The 22,309-nt window shown below is 41.7% G+C and overlaps 1 protein-coding gene and 1 non-coding gene across 2 annotated transcripts in view; one reads left to right on the forward strand and one right to left on the reverse strand.

Annotated features, from left to right (window-relative positions):
• GPC4 (glypican 4) overlaps positions 1–22,309 on the reverse strand; it is a 107,960-nt gene that overhangs the window by 29,208 nt on the left and 56,443 nt on the right. The window contains exon 2 of the mRNA XM_007462874.1: positions 6,848–7,006. Coding sequence (XP_007462936.1) covers positions 6,848–7,006 — 159 coding nt within the window. The remainder of the gene's footprint in view (positions 1–6,847; positions 7,007–22,309) is intronic.
• Positions 6,681–6,752, forward strand: TRNAE-UUC (transfer RNA glutamic acid (anticodon UUC)). The gene has a single exon. It is a non-coding gene; the product is annotated as a tRNA-Glu (tRNA).

The following is a 22,309-nucleotide window of genomic DNA, read 5'->3' on the forward strand; positions in this document are numbered from 1 at the left end:
GAGGGGGGGAGAGAGAGAGAGAGAGAGAGAGAGAGAGAGAGAGAGAGAGGGAGAGAGACCACGTGCTTTGCGCGCAATAGAGATGGGCCAGGACAATGAACAAGAAAGGCCTGACTGGCTTGGGAATTCTCTCAGTCAGAGTCACTGCTAGATCAAATAAGCCCTTTTCTTTGCTGGGACAGACAGACGCATGGAAAAAGGGTGAGCAGAGATGATCAACAAGGCTCTCAACTCCCAGGCTCAAAGTACAATGAACCAAAAAATAGATAAAAGCAATTCGGCTGAAGCTCTTCTGTGTATTTACTAGCCTCCAAACAGATTGGCGGCTTCTTGCTGACACCACGCCTTCTTTAAGAAGCACAGCTAATAGCAGAGGCCGAAAGAGAGTGTGCTCAGGGCTCCCTGGAAGCTGCACAAGCATTTTCAATGAGACGGCCAATGCTAGAGCCACAACTGGCCACACCTGAGATAACAACTCAAAAGGCAGAAAACCTTTGTCAATACCGAAAAGTGTGTGTTTTATCTGAGCTCTTGATTTGATTCCAGTAAGCTGGCAGTGGCTCCTTCTCATCGCGTTTCACAGAGATTATCAAAGAATTAGCAAAAATACCCAGTGTTTTAGTCTCTTTTGCATGGAAAGGAAAAAAAAGAAGGAAAACAGAATTGTAAAGCACAGAGTAGCAGTGCTTTCCAACCAAATCAAACACCCATAGTATGATCTGGAAGGAACCCTGCATTTGCAGGAAGGTCAGAGGCCTCATGTCTTTTTCTGTACTTTCGTGGCTACGCATCCTGATTGCCGCACTGTAGCAGAGGTTTAAAAAAGCAACAAATTTTAAAAAGACATCTTAATGAATGAAATCTGAGGTAAGGATTAAAAAACAACCGTATGTTGTATGTACATCACACATTTCTATGACACATTTATCTTGAGGATGTCGAAGACTTAAACTACAGACCCGGGAGGTCTATACGAAGTCAGTATGGCCGTGCAAAGGACAATAAGAAAACCGTGCAGTTGTTGAAAAATACTTGCAGTCAGGGGTCAGGAAAATTCCAAAAACTTCAGCTTAGCCAACAGCCATGAAGCTTTAGTTGGCTATATTTGTCTTTCATGGGCATGGGAATTCAAATGCCTTCAACTTGCTGAGTCTCCGACACTGCTGAGCCTACTGGCCTAATGAGGTAATGGCCAGGATGAACCATGGAAAACTTTTAGTCACTGATTAAAACAGAAATTTGGCTCAATATTAAGAGCGGCCACCCTTTCCCTTAAGCTCTCCAGCCCCCTTGTTTTCTATCATTTCACAAAGGCAGGACATGAAGCACTCTTCAGATAGATGGGACAATTATTTCTTTTATGTCCGTTTTAAGCTAATTCAGAACATTTCTACTATTATTCGAGTTAACAAGCTTCAGGCTCACGGGAGGGTTTTCAAAGACGCAGTGAAAGTAGCGTAGGGTTAAGAAATGATAGGAGGAAAATAGAGGGGACCATGCAGACGCCTAATTAACATCTTGTAAGACCTTTCACTGAAGCAGCTGGTCTAGTCACATGTTGAGAAGATTCACAGAATTCGTAGAATTGAAAGGGTCTTTAGAGCGCATCCAGCTCAACCCCTTGATTTTATGGATGGGAAAACTGAGACCAGTTAATTGCCCCAGGTCACAGTGGGTTCACAGCAGAAACAGGCTGACAACCCGGAGGGCTCTGCCTCCTGGGCAAAGTTGCTACATTTGCTCCTACAATGGCAAATGAAAGTAGTATTCCCAGTGGGCTAGCATCAGACAACGTCACTATTTTCTTAAAATTTCTTTTATAACATGCAAAAACACCTAGCAAATAATTTGATTCAGGGAGTTTGCAAGCAATAATCTATCTTTGTAGTTGTTAACATCATTTTTACTATGTAATTCTGAAATATATTTAACATGGCAGCTCTAATCTTAATCTATTTGGGTTGTTTGATTTCGCTCTGATTCTTTGAAAAACAACTAGTCTCACAAAATGCGATATTTGGGGGCGGGTCTTTATGTTGTGGTCCCCAAACACGGATTATGCCACACTTCTATTATTTCTATGCCTTTTGCCAAGCAATTCTTTCAAAGCCCCCTGAACGGAGTATCTGATTAGCATATTCATGAGACAACCGATTCAGCTATGTTAATTAGCAATTCTACTTCAAAAAAAAAAAAAAAAGAAAAATTCCCAAAACTGGCCAAGAGGGGGAGCAGCTAGCTCTGTCATTAAAGTTTTCTGACTCTATGTCTCTAGCCCAGGATAGTCGATTTCTGGTACTGAATATTCTAAGTCAAAGATTAGATTTAGAAGATTAACGTGTAAGAAAATAAAGAGGTGAGTCCTTAAACTCAGAGGCGCAGGTTTAAAATATGGGAAATCTGAGAATTGGGAGGGGGGGAGGTGCTGCCTAAGCAAGTTCTTCTGTACCTCAGCCAGGTCTGAAAACACACACACGTGCAGAGTTTACAACTTAAAAACTGGTTTATACACTGTATAGTCTCTTTAGAGGTACAAACATTAGAAAATTACATGTGTAGAACAAAAAAGGACCTTAGAGATAAGTGGACTAACTGACTCCAAAATGCCAACGCCAGCGCTCAGACTGACCAGAGCTCATGGAGACAGAGTGATAATGGGATGCTTTCTGGTAAAAGAAGGCTAATTCCCTAAAAGCCTCGAAACCTTATTTTTATTTGAAAGTTTATTTAAAAAAAAACCTTGTTCCTGCCTTAGAAAGAAGTGGTATTTCATAAACATGACTGGAGTTTTGATGACAGATGAAGTTGCCTGAGCTCAGGATCACCACTTCAAAGTTATACTATAAGCTTGGAGATGGCAAAGGATGCTCCTATGAAGGACTTTGACCTCCTATGTTCCCACGTGTCCTTTGCTATTTCCTCAGTACTTATCCCCAGCCTTCCTTATGCCACCTTGCTGCCCCATTTTGGTTCTCCAGTCGCCATCTTGTTACTCTGCCAAACTTCCCCCCTTCCATTCACATCAATAACCCAGGGTTTGACTTTTATAAAAGCTTAGACAATTCTTTGACCAAAGCACTCTACTCTTGAATTTCTAAGAGTCACCATAGCCCCTACACAATTTCACTCAACATCGTCTTTAGGCCTTGTGGAGTATTGGCAGGTCATAATTGCCAATCTTAAAAATGGACTTGAGGATATGGGGAGGGGGAAGGGTAAACTGTGACAAAGCGAGAGAGAGGCATGGACGTATATACCCTACCAAACGTAAGGTAGATAGGTAGTGGGAAGCAGCCGCATAGCACAGGGAGATCAGCTCCCTGCTTTGTGACCGCCTGGAGGGGTGGGACAGGGAGGGTGGGAGAGAGGGAGACGCAAGAGGGAAGAGATATAGGAACATATGTATATGTATAACTGATTCGCTTTGTTGTAAAGCAGAAACTAACACACCACTGTGAAGCAATTATACTCCAATAAAGATGTAAAAAAAAAATCAATCAATAAATGCAGCACCCACTTGAGGACTACCGTTTGTTGGATACCAATCAACTGAGATTTTACCATATAAAAGCAGTTAATTGTCTCAGAAAGCCTAGCTTGGAGGAAATATGCAAAGTATCCCAGCTCTGTTCTGATCTCCAGGCCAAAAACATCGAGGCTACAACTCCTTCAAAAAATTTTAAATCTATGCTGTGCCATAGTCTTTATTGTCTGTGCCATAGTCTAATTTGAAGTCAGAAGAAACAAACTGGGGTTTCATCATCATTTTTCATGGGCAGTTTTGAAACTGATAAAGAAACAGCGTTAAACACATTTACTGAAGGTGAAGGCTGGTAGGGAAGGGCAAGAGAAACTTTTTCTGTCCTTTCCCCCACCCCCACCCCCGCGCGGTACGTGGGCCTCTCACTGTTGTGGCCTCTCCCGTTGCAGAGCAAAGGCTCCAGACGCACAGGCTCAGCGGCCATGGCTCACGGGCCCAGCTGCTCCGCGGCATGTGAGATCTTCCCGGACCGGGGCACGAACCCGTGTCACCTGCATCAGCAGGCGGACTCTCAACCACTGCGCCACCAGGGAAGCCCCCCCTTTTTTTTTAAATTTTATTTTCTGGCTGTACTGGGTCTTCTTTGCTGCACGCGGGCTTTCTCTAGTTGCAGCGAGCGAGGGGCTACTCTTGATTGTGGTGTGCGGGCTTCTCACTGCAGTGGCTTCTCTTGCTGCGGAGCACGGGCTCTAGGTGCACGGGCTTCAGTAGCTCCGGCGCACGGGCTTCAGTAGCTCCGCAGCATGCGCGATCTTCCCGGACCAGGGCTCGAACCCGTGTCCCCTGCATTGGCAGGCAGGTTCTTAAGCACTGCACCAACAGGGAAGCCCCTTTCTGTCCTTTTTTAAAAAAAACATATGTTAATACTTACTGATAAAATTTCTCTGTGTGGCTTTTTAAAAAGTACACACTGGAATCACATGAGTAATGCTATAAAACCATGGGAAGTGAGAAGGGGAACGAATAGTGAAACTACCAGGCCCACTGGCAAGAGAAATCACGAAATGCCTGTGCACTCCACACCTGGAGGAGACACGTCTAAGAAGAAATGGGGCGATTTGGAGGCAGTGACCTTGGAAGTTGGAAACTGCCTCATCTCCACTGTATCTTGCTACTGACACGCTACAGCCATTTCTAAAGAGCAGGAATTTTCCCTTCTAAGTCCCATTATTAAACCCCCAAGTGGTAATTTTTAAATATCAGCATCTCAAGTTTTCAAAAATGACTGTCTGATTATCTCTCTAAGTTTTCTCCTCAAAGGAAAAGGAATTGCTTCAGTTACTGTCTTGAATGAGAAACGCCATAGTCAAGAGAATACCATTCTTTTCAATAATCATACTGATAATTTAGTGACCAAGAGACAGAGGTGGCCTAAGATGTCTTTTGCCAGTAACACTCATCTTCACGTGGTGGTAACATACTTAACAGCCTGTGCATTGGGGATTATAGAATAATAAACAGGATATACGGATAAATTTTTTCCATCCATCCAGGGAAAGGAGATAAAGACTAAACACAACTCCACATACAAAGCGTTGGGGGAAATGGGCACAATAAATGGTACACTACCTGGAAACTTTTAGTTCAACTACATTACAAATTAAATATGCTTTTGTCGGGGCTTCCCTGGTGGCACAGTGTTTAAGAATCTGCCTGCCAATGCAGGGGGCACGGGTTCGATCCCTGGCCTGGGAAGATCCCACATGCCGTGGAGCAACTAAGCCCACGTGCCACAACTACTGAGCCTGCACTCTAGTGCCCGCGAGCCACAACTACTGAGCCCACGTGCCACAACAACTGGAGCTCGTGCGCCTAGAGCCCGTGCTCCACAGCAAGAAGCCCGTGCACCGCAACAAAGAGTAGGTAGCCTCCTCTCGCCGCAAGCAGAGAAAAGCCCGCGCGCAACAACGAAGACCCAACGCAGCCAAAAATAAAATAATAAAAAATAAATTTATAAAAAACATATATATGTAAATATGCTTTTGTCGTCTAGCCTGGGAACAGACTAACACTTATTAAATCAGTTATCAGTTTCAAATAACGAATCTCAAAGGCAACATTTGAAATACAACCTGTTCTTTAGCTGGGAGCTGCCTTATCAGCTAGATCAAATCTAATTTAATCCCACTTCTCACCATGATAATGAGCCCTTTGCAGAAATGCTCAAAGACATTTCACGTCTCAAAAATTTGCCTTGTACTTCTTTACCACAGAATGTCAGGAAAAGCATGCTTCAAAGGTACTATGTAATTAAAATGGCCTTTACAACAGGTACAAAGGAAATCATTCCTATTAAAATTACATCTACTTCATAACGACCTGCAAACTGAGTGAACAGCACCAGAGAAAGGAATCCTGAGGTGTTTGGACCCCATACTTTAGTTTTGAAAGTCTGTTATCTATTACATTGCTTCAGATACGACTGAAGTGCCTCTCTTCTGGCTCAGATTGTCTATTTCCTCACTCTGAAAAGAAAGTGTGCATGTGAAAATCTGTGTTTGGCACAGGGGACTGAAATAGGTTTTCTTGTGGCTTTAACGTGGATTGACCAAAGCTTCAGCTAAAATGAGGCCAGGGATGGTGCTGAACTTAATGAAGACTGGAGCCCAGGAGCTACCTCTGGGTCACTGCCGCGTGGTCATTGGTGCATGAGCTTTAATCCTGTGTTCTGCAGGGCTTGTAGGAATTCTAGTTGGCTTTGAGGGATCCATTTTGAAATTTAATTTGAAGTCCAGCATCTGCAGAATCTCTGTGGTTATTTTGACTAAGTTTTCAGATGCCTGCTTTTTATTAGGAAGATTTTTCTTTAGTGACTTGTGTCAACAACACTATTGTGTGTTCACCCAAGAAAATAAATGAAAGCATTTAAATTAAACTACTTTAATCTCTTTTTTGGCTCCTTGTGACCATATTTCCATAATGGCTACCATACCGTACAGATTCTAGTGTATCTTGAAGGATTCTAGCATTAAATAAGCTGTAAGGCTAACTTGCCCCTGGGGTCCAGCCAGGAGAGCCTCTTGGGAGAAAACTTGAACACTAAGAGCAGAAAGGCACTTGGGAAAAGCAACTGTACGAACTTCACTGGCAGCTCGTAGATGTGACTTGACTAAAAGGTATAAGATGAATTCAAGGGACTTCCCTGGCGGTCCAGTGGTTAGGACTCAGCGCTTTCACTGCTGTGGCCCAGGTTCGATCTCTGGTCAGGGAACTAAGATCCTGCTAGCCGCATGGCAAAGAGAAAAATAAGAATTCAAGAACAAAGCAAATATCTACACTTATGTAGACCAAAGTTCCAATACATACCATCAAACTTCTTGTAACGGGACGCAAAGACAGCTTGCAAATGATTGCACTGCTCACTGACCACACTTTTGAAATCATCCTTACTTTGCAGGCTGTACTTCTCCTCCATCTCTTGGGAGCAGCAGGTATAACCCTGGGGACAAATCTTCAAATGATCACCTGGAAGATAAAATGTAGGACAATCAATCTCCATCATCATTCATCAAGTCCAAAACGGAAGAGTTTGATTTAGGTGCACATGCTTGGCTTCATTTCTCTCCATGATGTTCCTGCAAAGGCCCAGGCATCATGCGCTATCTAAAAAGTTTCATTATACTGAAAATATTGATTTCCTTCTTGGAAAAATAAGATGATGAAGCCATCTCCAAAAGGCAAAAGAACTTTCCAATCAGGAAGATTGTTATCATACAGGAAAAATCGGTGTGGCCAGTGAAGAGAGTATCATTCAATATGAACGGAAGGCTCGCATAAATTCTTCGAGATTTTATGCTACATACTGTGCAAATGTGACATAGTTTTTCTAGCTTTGAGTTTACACTGCAAGAGAGGGTACCATTAATGAAGAATGATTTGTAAAATATGTGACAAAACCAAAAACTGAGCAAATATATAAGCAATTGATGTGGCAAACAAAACAAAGGGATAAGTGCATTTCAAGGAGCTGTCAGCCAAGAGGAAAGAATGGAGTCCACACTGGGATTTGCATCTTTGGTAAGTCACAAAGGGGGACGTTAAATGATTCTCGGTTTTAAGATTTTCTTGTCCAGCATCCTCTGTATAGATGTTAGACACTATAACATTGACCTTTATGATCATGTGCGGTGTAGCCACTTGCCCAAATACAGATGAATGACTTCCAGTAAATGTCGCCTTTATGTAGCCCTAAAGGCCAAGAAAATGTCAAAGACATGCAGACCATCTGCCTCCCCTACACCAAGGGCATTCTGTTTGTGGTCTGGACCTGAGAGTTTGGAGAGCTTCTGCCCTGTTCCTCCTCTGTCACAGACCAAAAATTGTGCTTTGAACAGACCACGCCTCTCCCTCATAATGACCAAGATATGGCGCCACTCAAAACTAACCCCACCAGGTACTATCACGTTAGTCACACCAATACAATACCAATTCACCTTCACTGTTCCTTCTGTTATTGCAGTTCATGTTCCATGACAGACAAAAGGGGTCTGAAAAGACCTAAGGTCTCAGGAACTCAGGAAGGCGTATACTGAAGACCTATGAACCTATCAATGGTAAGTGTGTATAATAAATCAAGGGAGGAGGAATGAAGAGCAAAATCTTTTTAACAGCACTAATCATGGACATGTACTGGGCCAGGGGCCGACGGCCATTGCTGCTTCTTGGCTGTGGGTGCTTAGAGGAAATAAGCCTTCACTTCGGACAGATACCAAAGTAGTTTTGCGGAGGGGGCGGATTTCAAATAACATGGTGTTGGCAATTTATTTGACGAACACTAGTACCGTCAACTGCACAGATGCAAATAATTACATAATCAGGTATATTCCTGATCTTCCTTCCTTCCTGGCAATTCAAAAGTAGGGAGTGTTATTGCCAGACAAAAATGGATATGCAGCATTAAAGGACTTTTAAAGAAGGGGAGAAGGGAAACATTCTTCAAATAACTTCCTCATCCAGAAACTGCTAAATGCTTCATTTGGCATTTTTGAAACCCTTGGTCAACCGATAATTCTAACAAAGGCGGTGGGGGTGGGGGGAGGCACAGGGAAGTATGTGAAAGAGTTTAGAGCTGTGAGGTTGCCGAACATCTTAGATCTCATTAATGGAAGAAGCTTAGTTTTCTGGAAACACCTTGTTACAACCAAAAACAAAACTGCCTCTTGACTGGCATAGCAAGTTCACAACAGGCCTTTGGTATTGGGACACCTAATTAACAAAGAGATATCCAGTTGTCTCCTGGTTTCAGGGTTGAGGATCTCCCCAAACACAATCTTAATACATAAAGTAATACAAAGGACCCCCAACTAGTACAGTACTTGATGTAGCTGTATTAAAGAATCCATATCACTCTCACTCACCACAAAGAAAATTAACTGAAATGCTCACAATGAGAATTTAGGACATACAGAACTAGGTACATGAATTATAATAAGAGAGCAGCTACTCTTTTAAGATTTTCACAGGCTAAAATTAATCACAGGCTGGTTTTCAAGCCCCTGCAAAGATTCGATTGTGGTAATGCACTGAATTTCCAAGGCAAAACAGTTCAGAGTCTGGAAGCGAATCTATATTCACCTAATCTTAACATGGTTCACACATACAATAAACGAAAGGGTCATTCATTGGATCTTATCAAAATAGGCGTCTATGACCAAGGAAAAAAGCACCCTTCTTTGCACCTCCAATGCACATATGCACAGACGCACACACAGAACCTAAAGCCAGAAAATCCGAAGAGACAAAAGGAAAGAATACTTTTCTACATATAAGAAGGTGCTAGATGTTGAGAGTTTTAAACCTTGGGCACTGAACAAACACCCTTCAAAAATGGGTCACAGCAATTAAAGTTTTACTGGTGACCCACTGAACTAGCCAGCAGCTAAACAAAAGGCCCCGAGCACTCCACCCACCACCTACCCACCAGGGACCCTCAGCAGGACCTTCCGGAGACCTGCTGATATCTGAACACTGAAGCACATTTATTTGTTTTGGCAAAAACTAAGGAAAAAGAGTCCACTTCCACATTACAGATAAGATCTTTACAGGAAGACTCTTGTCTAATGGTAAAGGCTTGCCTTATGGAAGGTGTGACAACGGGGTAGATACCTGGCTAATGTTTCTGCTGGCAAAGTCATCTTCCCCCGAGTGCAAACAAGCCACTCCAACGGGCCACTTTTGCCCATTTGAGCCTTGCATACACCACGTATTCTGTCTGTGTTTCTAAAAAGCATTTGTTGAAAATGTAATCTGGCATTCTTGCCAAAAGCCCTGTCCAAGACACACTTATGAATTAAATCCCAAGCCACACACGGGCCAGTGGGGATTCAGTGCCATAACCAGTGATGAGAAGTTACTGATGAGAAGTTACTAGGAAGGAAAAGGGGACAAGTCTTGGTGGATCTGAAAATGAAACTACAGCTCTGCACTGTAATAAGAACTGGAGGAACTCATTTGATTTTTAAAACCTGAATGTTTCTACTGTAACACCAAAAATGATTTCTATGATTAAAAGCCAGGGCATACGTATCAATGGAAAAGACATTCCATTTTGCCTGTTGGAGACTGCTTCTAAAATGCTGTGTCTGAATGAGACATGCTTTTTTTCTCTGGAGATCACCTCTCAACCTGGTGATCCTGTATACTTCTTATTTAAGAAGGATGTCACAATTTGATCTTTAGGCTGAAAGCGTTGAGCACAGGGACGACAGGATCCAATGTGGGACAGGAAGATGACAGCCACTGCAGGGGAAGCGGTGAGCTCATGCATTTAAAAAAGGGGGGCGGGGTGGCCCTAGAGGATTCTGATATATACGCTTCCCGAAGAATTCTAGTTTGAAAGCCTGAAGCATTAGAGCCACAGAAGAACCGGGAATCGAAGTTCATCCAATGGTTTGAGTCAACAGTGGGTTATGATCTACAACCATCATTTGCCTCCTCTATTTCGCTAACTCAGCCTCCTGCTTCCGGGACCTTCTGTGGTCTTCTCCATGGCCCTCTTCTGTCTGCTTTCCACTCTCTTTTCGCTCTGCTCATCCTGTTCTCTTACCACACTCCACCTCTTCTAACTGCACATAATGTGAAACCGAAGGACTTTTTTGTTTGTTATACTTGTTGAGAGTTCCCTGTTCTTAATTTTAAAAGCAGGTGAATTGAAGGCTTTATGGATTTCTAAGAAAGCACCTAAATTAAGTTGCTTTTTGTACATGGCCCTCGATTAGGGTTTTTCTTTGTGGGTCAGTGGCCCTCAAAAGAAAAAAGGTCCCTTAGCCTTGTCCTCAGAGGCTTGGATGAGAGTCAATGAAGCGTGCTTTTAAAGCTTAACTCCGTGGCATTAAAAACAAAAAAATCACTCGAAAGAGCCAAACTTTTTTCAGTCACACCAGCTCTGTGTAATTTCCCTTTAGTCTTAATATCAATGCCTTCGTTTTTCAAAGCTGAACAAAGACAATCACAATAAATTACTACTCAATCCTGCTGAGTGTGTGGATTGGTTCCTTTTTTTGTTTTGTTTTTTTTTTTTTTTGAAGCACTTCAACTCAATAGTTAAAGAAGCAAGCACTGACTATGAGGAATCTAGTCCATCCTTTAACAGGGCTCTGTGGCGGACAATCTGTAGAACTGTGCTTTCTCATTTTATTTCATTTCTTCCTCTCACCAAAGGCTGGCTGTGATTGATGTACAGATGAGGTGCAGATAATGTCCATTTATTTCCAGTTACTCATAACCCACTTGCCCATAGAAAATGTTATAAATGGTGGTTACATTCTCAGGCCAGCTCCCAGCCTATTTACTATCAACGTACTTCTAACTGTAACTTCATTTTTTTTTCAGCTTAGTTTCATATCTTATTGAAGATGCATTTAAAATAACATCCAGATTCATGTCTTTTTTACATAAAAGGACATTTTCTGTCAGTGTCATGTAAAAGAAGAGTAAAGGGACATTATTAACATATTTTATAATAAGATTCTCCCCGATACACCACTATACCCCCAATTTATATTTTTCAGTAATATTTCCACACTTTACGTTTATTAAGGCATACATGTACTTTGTTTTTTTATACAGCAGGTTCTTATTAATTATCCATCTTATACATATTAGTGTATATATGTCAATCCCAATCTCCTAATTTATCTGTAACTTCATTTTGAAGTCCGAGTAGAAGCCAAGAAAATGTCTCTCAGATTCTCACACATTTTGGGGGAGATGATGATAGAGGAATACTCGTAGTTACCACTAGGGTGTCAGCTTTCTATACCTGTAGGAGATAAAGTAAATGTCTTCAGGATTACTCCTGCAGAGTCCTAAATGGAGGAAACAGCAGCCAAAATTTTTATGGGACAATGCAGAAAACCCAGGCATGCCTGCACCAGCACGATTCGGACAGCAAACATTCTCCGTAGCCCAACTCATTTTACCAAAAATGCAACCAAATGCCTTTGGTAAAGAAGAGACACACAAACTGCACCCTAAGGGTGGGGGCTGCAGTGAGGGACATTTGAGAATAACAGACTGGAAAGCGCTTAGGAAAACTGCCAACGAAAGAGATTCGATTTTGCAATGGCCATTCATGCAGAAAGGGATTTGGAGAAAACTTAGCTCCTTTTGTGTGTGTTTTTTAAAATTTTATTTTCTTGAAGTAGAGTTGACTTACAATGTTGTGTTTAGTTTCTGCTGTACAGCAAAGTGACTCAGTTTATATATATGTATATATGTATACACACACACATATATTTTTTTCATATTCTTTTCCATTATGGTTTATCACAGGATATTGAATATATAGTTCCCTGTGCTATAGAGTAGGACCTTGTTGTTTATCGATTCTGTATACATAATAGTTTGCATCTGCTAATCCCAAACTCCCAGTCCTTCCTTCCCCCTTGGCAATCGCAAGTTTGTTCTCCACATCTGTGAGTCTATTTTTGTTTCACAAATAGGTTCATTTGTGTCATCTTTTAGATTCTACATATAAGTGATATCATACAGTATTTATCCTTCTCTTTCTTACTTTACTTCGCTCAGTATGATAATCTCTAGGCCCATCCATGTTTGCTGCAAATGGCATTATTTCATTCTTTTTAATGGCTGAGTAATAATCCAATATCTATATCCACCACATCTTCTTAAGCCAGTCGCCTGTTGATGGACACTTGAATTTCTTCCATGTCTTGCCTATTGTAAATAGTGCTGCAATGAACACTGGGGTGCAGGTATCTTTTTGAATTAGAGTTTTCGTCTTTTTCTGGATATATGCCCAGGTGTGGGATTGCTGGATCACATGGAAACTCTATTTTTAGTCCTTTGAGGCACCTCCATACTGTTTGCCATAGTGGCTGCACCAATTTACATTCCCACCAATAGTGCAAGAGAGTTTCCTTTTCTCCACACCATCTCCAGCATTTATTATTTGTAGACATTTTAATGATGGCCATTCTGACTGGTATGAGGTGGTACCTCGTTGTAGTTTTCATTTGCATTTCTCTGATAATTAGATATGATGAGCATCTTTTCATGTGCCTACTGGCCATCTGTATGTCTTCTTTGGAGAAATGTCTGTTTAGGTCTTCTGCCTATTTTTACTTGGGTTGTTTGGGTTTTTGTTATTAAATTGTAGGACCTGTTCTTATATTTTGGAAATTAAGCCTTTGTTGGTTGCATCATTTGCAAATATTATCTCCCAGTCTTTTCATTCTGTTCATGGTTTCCTTTGCGGTGCAAAAGCTTTTAAGTGTCATTAGGCCCCATTTGTTTATTTTTGCTTTTATTTCTGTTGCCGTGGGAGACTGACCTAAGACAACATTGGTACGATTTATGTCAGACAATGTTTTGCTGTTCTCTTCTAGGAGTTTTATGGTGTCTCATCATTTTGAGTTTATTTTTGCGTATGGTGTGAGGCTGTGTTCTAGCTTTGATTTGCATGTGGTTGTCCAACTTTCCAAACCCCACTTGCTGAAGAGAATGTCTTTTCCCCATTGTGTATTCTTGCTTCCTTTGTCGAAGATTAATTGTCCATAGGTGTGTGGGTTTATTTCTGGGCTCTCTATTCTGTTCCATTGATCCATATGTCTGTTTTTGTGCCAACACCATGCTGTTTTGATTACTGTAGCTTTGTAGTATTGTTTAAAGTCTGGTAGGATTATGCCTCCAGCTTTGTTCTTTTCCCTCAGGATTGCTTTGGCAATTCTGGGTCTTTTATGGTTCCATATAAATTTTAGGATTATTTGTTCTAGTTCTATGGAAAATGTCATGGGTAATTTGATAGGGATTGCATTAAATCTGTAGATTGCTTTGGATAGTATGGCCATTTTAACAATATAATTCTTCCAATCCAAGAGCATGGGATATCCTTCTATTTCTCTGAATCATCTTCAATGCGTTTATTAATGTTTTGTAGTTCTGAGCATATAATTCTTTTACCTCCTTGGTGAAGTTTATGGATACTTAGCTCTTGACAAGGGGTTTTAAAGAAGTGAATTTAAACAGCTTCCAAATACTGGATACTATCTGTGTCTTTTATTCTGTAGGCCTAATGGTGGTCTGGGGGTAAGAAGACTGATCTGGGAAGCAAGAAATATGGGTTTGAGTCCCAGCTCTACATGATTCACTGTAGGCTCTTAAAGAAGCCCTTTGTAAAGAAGGAAGCATTATGAATACAGTGCAATTACAAAACCAAGACAAAAATGAAAAGCATCTATTATACTGATAAGCTACTGAATGAAGTTCTCCAGAAAGAGACTTTTCTGATGACTTGTACTAGGAGAGGCAGAGGGGCCAGGAGAGCAGCACCTTCCTTCTTCCAGCTACTTCAGGGAAATTTCTTATTGGAGGCAGAATTTAGGAGAATAAAGATAGCCAGAAAAGACAGCATTATCAATTAAGAGTTCAGTGGCATGCATAAGTGATGGGGAACTGATGACAAGTAAGTACAGACATTTATTTAAAGGGCCTTCAAAAGAAAAGGCTTGGGAGCCTAAGGAGACATGATGACGAGACATAATGTGGTACCCTGGCTGGGATCCTGGAACAGAAAAAGACATTAGGGGAAAACGAAGGAAATCACACAAAAACTTACATGCAAATATTCACAGCAGCATTATTCAAACTAGCCAAATGTCCAACAATGGATGGATAAACAAAATGAGGTGTATCTGAATAATAAAATGCTATTCAGCCATAAGAAGAAATGAACTTCTGAAACGTGTTCCAACATGGTAAAATCTGGAAAATACTATGTTAAGTAAGGAGCCACTCACAGAAGTCCACATACTGTAGGATACCATTTACATGAAATGTCCAGCCTTGGTCAATCTATAGAAACGGAAGGTGGATTAGTGGTTGCCTGGGGCTGAGAGGGGAGGGTGGTGGGCAGGGGGCATGGGAAGTAAGGGAGGGGTTACAGCTAAAAGGTATGAGCTTTCTTTCTGGGATAATGAAACTGTTCTAAAATTTATTTTGGTGATAAATGCACAATTCTGTGAGTATATTAAAAGCCGCCGTATATTTTAAATGGGTGAATTGTTTGGGATATGAATCATACCTCAATGAAACTTAGTAAAAAAAAAAAGCTAAGGAAATCGGAATAAGATATAGACTTTAGTTAACAGTAATACATCAATATTGGTTTATCAATTGTGACAATGTACCACAGAAATGTAAGGCGTTAATAATAGGGGAAACTGGGTTTGGGGTATAGGAAAGCTCTGGGCTATCCTCACAAATTCTGTAAATCGGACCCTTCTAAGAAAGTTTTTCTTTTTTCTTTTTTTTAAAAAAGCAAGCTTTGGATTTCCCTGGTTGCGCAGTGGTTAAGAATCCGCCTGCCAATGCAGGAGACATGGGTTCAAGCCCTGGTCCGGGAAGATCCCACATGCCGCGGAGCAACTAAGCCCGTGTGCCACAACTACTGAGCCTGCACTCTATCTAGAGCCCACGAGCCACAACTACTGAAGCCCGAGTGCCTAGAGCCCGTGCTCTGCAACAAGAGAAGCCACCACAATGAGAAGCCCCTGCTGGCCGCAACTAGAGAAAGCCCACGCAGCAACAAAGAACCAACGCAGCCCCCCCCCAAAAAAATTTAACTTAAAAAAAAGAAAGCAAGCTTCAGTTTTCAAAGTAAAAAGGATCAATATGTGTGTGGGGGGGCTTTCATCAGTATTACATCAAACACTTGATGTAATTCTAATATTGGGGAGCAACATCAAACTATTACTTGCTGCAGTAATTTTCCTAATCCCTTGATTGCTACTTTACTCTTTTCCTAATTTTTATTTGCTCTGAAGGTAAAACAATTCCCTGCCGTTGGTCTAAAGAGTTACCAAAATAGTTTCTGTTCACTTTCTAGATCTAAATTCATATAGCCACAAAATGAGCTAAAATGCAGGTTGCTGTATAACTCCATCCCCTCCAAGCTATCTAGGAACCCCAGGAGGAATATACAATGCTCTGCTTCATGGGAACAAAGAAAGAAAATCTCTAAAGGTTTTTAATAATCCCAGGGGGGATGAGGGAATGTATACATTAATGCATCCTTCCTCCCTTGCAAAACAGCAGTGAAATGACTGCATGTAATGTGCTATGCACATCCAAAGCCTGAAGCCATTTGACCTAAACCGTAATAATAAAGCACATAAATTACAGTCATTATGGAGATGTATGATTTGAGATCACCTACCAATCAGTAGGAGAAATGCAGCCAGTTAGCATTTTGCAAAACCTTTCCGAAATATAGCTCTGGAGGGCTTTGCTACCGATTATTTTTAGGTCCACTAATCCTGCAAGGTAGGCTAGAAGGCCAATCAGAAACACATACATTTCAAAAATCAGTTCTATTATATTTTTCTAAGAATACTTTGTTTAAGTGTAGTTGGAAGAGTTCGGGCTGCTACTTTCAAACTCCACACTTCATTTCAGTGAGCTTGCAACAGCTTTAAAATCTACCTCAGATGGAAATCAAGCAGGGCTTTTTATTGGTTTATACTGATAAGCAAATTATGAACCAAAGTTTTTATCTGACAATCTTCAATCTCCATTTTAACTGTACCAAAGGTTCACTGAAGAAAGGCACATCAACCAAACTGAGTGAATGACCTGAAATGCATACTCTGACCTTATGTTACCATCACTTTAGAGCACGTAGAGCAACTGCATCTATTTTGCACATTTCCAACCACTCCGTCCAGGTCCAGGACTCAACAGGAATAATAATACTGGCAATTACTCCAAATCTCTTCAACAATTCTGAGGATCCAGTAAATACTACCTAAGCTAATAAAAGGCTCCCGGAAATGTGTTGGTGACTTGGGTGGGGGGGCCCCGACAGGGGCAAGCAGGAAAAGAAGGAGCTCTGTTACTTGTTTTACAAATAATGAAGATCTTTCCTGTCAGTTGATTCAGGTGCACATACCTGGAGTAGCATCATTTGAGTTTCTCTCGAACACTAGTTTACGATCTGCGTTGGGCTCGTCATTTAACAGAATGTCCGAGTCCAAATATGCCTGTTTCAAATTCAGCTACAAATAAAACGTAGCCTAGAGAGGAAACACCACTGGCTATAGGACATTGTTTTTCTTTGGTGCCCAGCAGTACTTCTTTCTGGAACCTGTGTACCCAAGCCAAGTGTCCTAATTACCGGTAGACCGAGGCCTCGTGAGGGCCGTCTCTAAGACAGTGAAGAGACCAGGCTCAGAGGGTCACGGGGATTCCTGGGATGGGAGGGATGCTGGCCCCCAGCATCTTGTCCTTTCTCTGCACCCCTAGCGTACACTCTTACAATGATCCCCGTGAGCAGGCTCCTGCGGGCAACCGCATCAGACCTCAGAGGAAGTGGAGGAGGAAGGCATCCTCAGAAAAACACTGGAGACACTCCTGTCCCCCTCTCCCAGGGGTCTGACCGAACACCAGCCTTCCAACAGGGAGCGATTTTCCTGATTATCTCCTAATCATCTCTAAAGAAACCCCGAGGAGCCCCATTCTAAGATAACCTGCCACAGCCATTTGGGTTTCACAGCAAGATTGGAAAGGGTCAACAGCTGGGTACCAAGTTTATTCCAAGCGTAGGAGAAAATGCAGTAGGTGGGTGGGGAGGCGCTAATACAAACATTAATTAATGCCTTTCGTTTTATATGCGTGTCACGGGTCGTGTGGGTCATGAACATTTTTAATATTGTTTTCTCTTTTTTAATGCCTTTTTTCAGCTTGGGTAACTAGAAAAATAAAAACCCTCCTTAACTTCTCTTTACTCCCCCTTTCATGACATACCTAAAATTCCTCCCTCCAGAATACAGTGTGAGAATAGGTTTTTAGTAAATCTATTTTCTAGGAAAAATATACCTAAATAACAACATAGTCATTCATTAGGAATTCTCCCACAGATATTTTTCCAAATGGCTACTTAGAATGCCTTTACCCTAAGTGATAACAAAATTCACTGCCACACGTAAAGAAAAATGATTCTCTAACAACAGATTTCAAGCCACATGAACCATTCTTTAAAATTCTAGCCAGGTATCAATGAAATGGCGAAGGGGAAAGAAAAGTTACTTTTTCAAAGTCTGTACTTAGTTAAAACCCACTTGCACAAAATTCTTGTTAAAGGTCACAGTAAGTTACAGCTTACTCTAATACAGATTTGCATTTAAGGACTCTTAATTTAGTTAGTCTCCCTTCCCATGGACATGGGCCACAGTTGAACAGGGGTTAATTTTTATAGCATGAGATAAAAGTGTTATGCAACCTTAGCGCAGGCAGATGGAGGAAAGGCAGAGCCCTCATTTTGCAAGGCTGAGTCTCCCCAACCCTCAAAAAAGCTCCTCTTCACCATTATCTAGTATCCTAACACTTGGGCCTGCCACCCTTGGGGCAGACACCCTAGAATTCAGTCCCATTTTTGTTGCCAAAAGTAAAGTTTTCAATGTACATTTCCTCTTTTAGGCCATTTACTAGAGTTTCAAGCAAAATTTGTCTCCATCCTAATTTTGGAGAGAATGCCACTGTTAATGTGGCTATACAGAGGCTTGACTTATTTATCGCTAACCCTTTGCTTCCTGCCTCAAAGCCAATCATAGTATTTGATGGAATAGCCCCACAATTCTGTGGTGATGCCAGTTATTTTAAGTTTCCTTGGCTTGCTGTGCAATCCCACGAAGAGCTTTTTGAAAGCCCAGATAGATCACATTCACTGGTTTCCCTCTGTCCACATATGCTTTAGTCCCTTGAAAAACACAAGGTCATTAATCAAGCACAGATTCCACTTATAGAAATGATGTTGCCCTTCCTAGAAGATTAAGTTTGCTTAACTTTCCAGTGTTCCCATTCTCTATTATACATTCTACCTGCTTGCCTTTATTAAGTGAGGCATCCCAGGTCTGATTGGCATTTATTTTAATGGCCATCTCCCTATTTATTCTAATGACCGATTCCTTGGCGCCATTCAATTCCCCAATCTCACCTTTCAGAATGTCTCCTTTAGGATCAGACCTGTTGATTAATTACATTTGATTTGTTCATTAGGATTAAAAAATTCAGTACATTTACTATTTCAACCATTCCACCTCAAGAGATTATCTGGAAATGGAACCCTGTCCTAAAATTTTCTCCAACTCTATATCAAAGTATTGGTTCACTTCTCCCAAACTAACCTTTGGCCCAATTTGACAACACAAAAAAAATTGTTGGTGCTTAATGCAGTATTTACCCAGTGCCTCTTACGTGCTAGATGCCATTCCTCGGTGCAGAAAAGGCAAAAGGCTTGGTCTCCACCCTCTTGAAAATTATAAGATGAACAGAAGTGGATTTTACTGTTGCTCTATAGGCTTTTTCTCTCTCCCTCTTACTGTATATTCTGAATCACGCCACTCCTCCACCCTCCCCCCACCAAAGATCTCTGAGGTCTTCTGATCTCATCTAGAAACAACTCAAGATCGAAAGACAGGAGAGGGGACACTGTCCCAGGCAAATCCACCCAGCCCATGCTTCTCACACTGGGGCATCAACAGACGTGCCTTAGGAGGTGCCTTTGGACAAACTGGGAGAGATTCATCTACTCAGATATAATCTATACGTTGCCAGATATGCCGTGGCCATTTTTTTTTTTTTTTTCCTTGCGTTATGCGGGCCTCTCACTGTTGTGGCCTCTCCCATTTGCGGAGCACAGGCTCCGGACGCGCAGGCTCAGTGGCCATGGCTCACGGGCCCAGCCGCTCCGCGGCATGTGGGATCTTCCCGAAACGGGGCACGAACCCGCGTCTCCTGCATCGGCAGGCGGACTCTCAAGCACTGCGCCACCAGGGAAGCCCCGTGGCCATTTTTTGAGTCATCCAAAACTAACAGAAGGTACTAGCTTGGACTCAAAGCAAAATCTTGCAATGAGCAAATTCCTTGGGCATCTAGTTCCACTGCCTTTCTTGGTCAATAAAGCAAAATCCACAAAGGAAAAACTTCACACAAATGCTTTACTTATTTGGCTTGACCAATCAGGTCACTGAACACGCAAATGCCATCTCTCAGATGATGTTCATGCTTCAATTTTTGGAATCTGGTCCCTTGATGATGAGCTTCCCGAACCTTATATTCCAATAGTCAATAAATCACTGGCGTGACACCCCATCCAACTCCTGCAGCTGAGGTCAGAGGAGAGGAGTTTCTATGCCCTCAAGTGACTCACAAACCAAACAGCAAAGGAACTGAGAGACCTCGTAATTCTTCTCTACCGTGCTAGGAATAATCCCTGTTTGTTCTGGGCTCTGAAACTGACAAAAAGGTACTTAAATGTAAGGTATCAATTAGGAAATTCTTCGGCTAGGCTGTCATGCCAGCCCTCTACCATTTTCCTCTGGTTTAAGTATCACAGAGAAGGGAAAAATAAGGGCAGATCTTGGGCACTAAACAGATTAATGTGATTACTTATTTATGACACAAAAAATTTTACTTCGTTACAGAAGAAGATGGAAAAGTGATTGACCTTGCCAGCAAGTGACGAGGAAAAGAGAGAAACCAGTCGTTCGCTCTGCATTCAAGCCCCCACTGGCCTATTCAATTCCTGACCATCCTCAGATATAGGCTGGCCAGATCAGAGTCCTCTTAGTCACCCCAGAGCCACAGAGATAGATATGAATGTTCCAGAAAGCAACTAGTGCATCAGAGGTACCCTGGCCCTGTTTCCTGCAGAACTGTCAGAAAACTAAGAATAAAGGGGTTGCCTGTTCCCGTGTTTTGCTTCGGGTGGGGATGAAAGGAGAGAGGCCATTCTGCTTTGAGCCTCAAAGAAGACAGGAAGGTTGCTGCCATAGGGCTGACACTGGAATCACTATAGAATGGTGTCTGTCACAGGACCTAAGAGAAGTACCAGAGCATCAGAGTCTGGCCAGGAGACAGTCTGGAAGCCTCATCTTCACAAATTCCAAACATCAGACAGCTTTCAAAGGCCTGGAGCAATGGAGAGTAAGTACCTGTTTCATTATTTCAATATCCAATTGCTTTCCATAAATCTTTTGGGTCATGGGCCAACTACTCGTAAAGCAATTGATTTGGTCAAAAATCTGATCCCAAAGAAGTTCCAATTACTCCTCCAGTCTGGGAAAGTGACTCTGCATCAAGACCCATCAGCTAATTTAGGATGAGCAACAACCATGGGGGATGGGGAGATTCAGGCTGCAGGGGTAGGGGAGGGAGAGAGAAAGAACTGAAGAGAAATGGGCCCAGGGAAAGGGAAAGAAAAGGAAGCTGGTATGAGACCCAGGGCTGAGCAGTGGCAGGGCCACCTAAAGCCGATGCTAGTAGCAATCTGGCACCAGGGCCTCAAGTTCACGGTAACTCCCATCAAGCAGAGGGACACGTTTTTCTATCCAGTTTCCACTACACAGAGCCTGCAGATGGCACACAGCATTACTACTGCAATTATTGACTATAATTATTGTGAAAAGTCTTTGATGTGAGAGCAAAAATTATTAAAATGGCCCTTCTTAGAAAAGAAGGGCAGTAAATACAGCCTCCTTTGGAAAATTCAAGGACCCAATTTCATACCAGGACTTTTTGCCAGAAAAGAATAAGTCACTTTAATATACTTGTTTTTGGCTCCTCTCCTTGAAGATGTTTTATCCTATGTGAAAATTGAATAATGGTATGTGGTTTAGGACGTATTTTAAGAATATACTCAAAGGTACTTCAAAGGAAAGTAAAAACTAAAGTAACTTTCTCCTTGCAGACACACACAACTATATTTGCACAAGCTCCTAGTTTTTCCGGATCTCACAGTAACCCACGAGAGGCAATTTTTTAAACTGTCTTGGAGGATGAGAACAAACAACAAGCGACACTAAATGTCTGTCTTGTTTTAAAAATAACACTGGGCGGTGCTGTGCTTACCTGTTTGAATTAGTAAACATTTTCTTGTACTTAAATGAGAATTGGTAACTAGAAATATGAAAGAACGGAGAATAGCTTACTTTGTCCTCTTTGTCTTTCATAGGATCATAAACTGTGCAAGGTCACATTTTAAAAAAAAACATCTACCTAATCTTATGTTTTAACTCTGAGCCAAGGTGGCATGATCCCAAATAACAGCCAATGTTACAGGAGCATATGCATTACCATGGTGAAAGATTTTCAATCACATTCTGGAATCAGTTTCAATGAAGTAGGGAAAGGCCATTCCAAAAGCTGAATGCCCAGCATTATAAGCCCTGGTTTTTGCAAGTGAACAGCTTAAGTTAGAATGAGTTTGACCGGGTGATCTGAAAAAAATACTTATGTTTTCGCCCATGGGTG

This window comes from Lipotes vexillifer, unplaced genomic scaffold (assembly GCF_000442215.2).
Source record: "Lipotes vexillifer unplaced genomic scaffold, Lipotes_vexillifer_v1.1 scaffold481, whole genome shotgun sequence".
NCBI classification, from domain to species: Eukaryota; Metazoa; Chordata; class Mammalia; order Artiodactyla; family Lipotidae; genus Lipotes; species Lipotes vexillifer.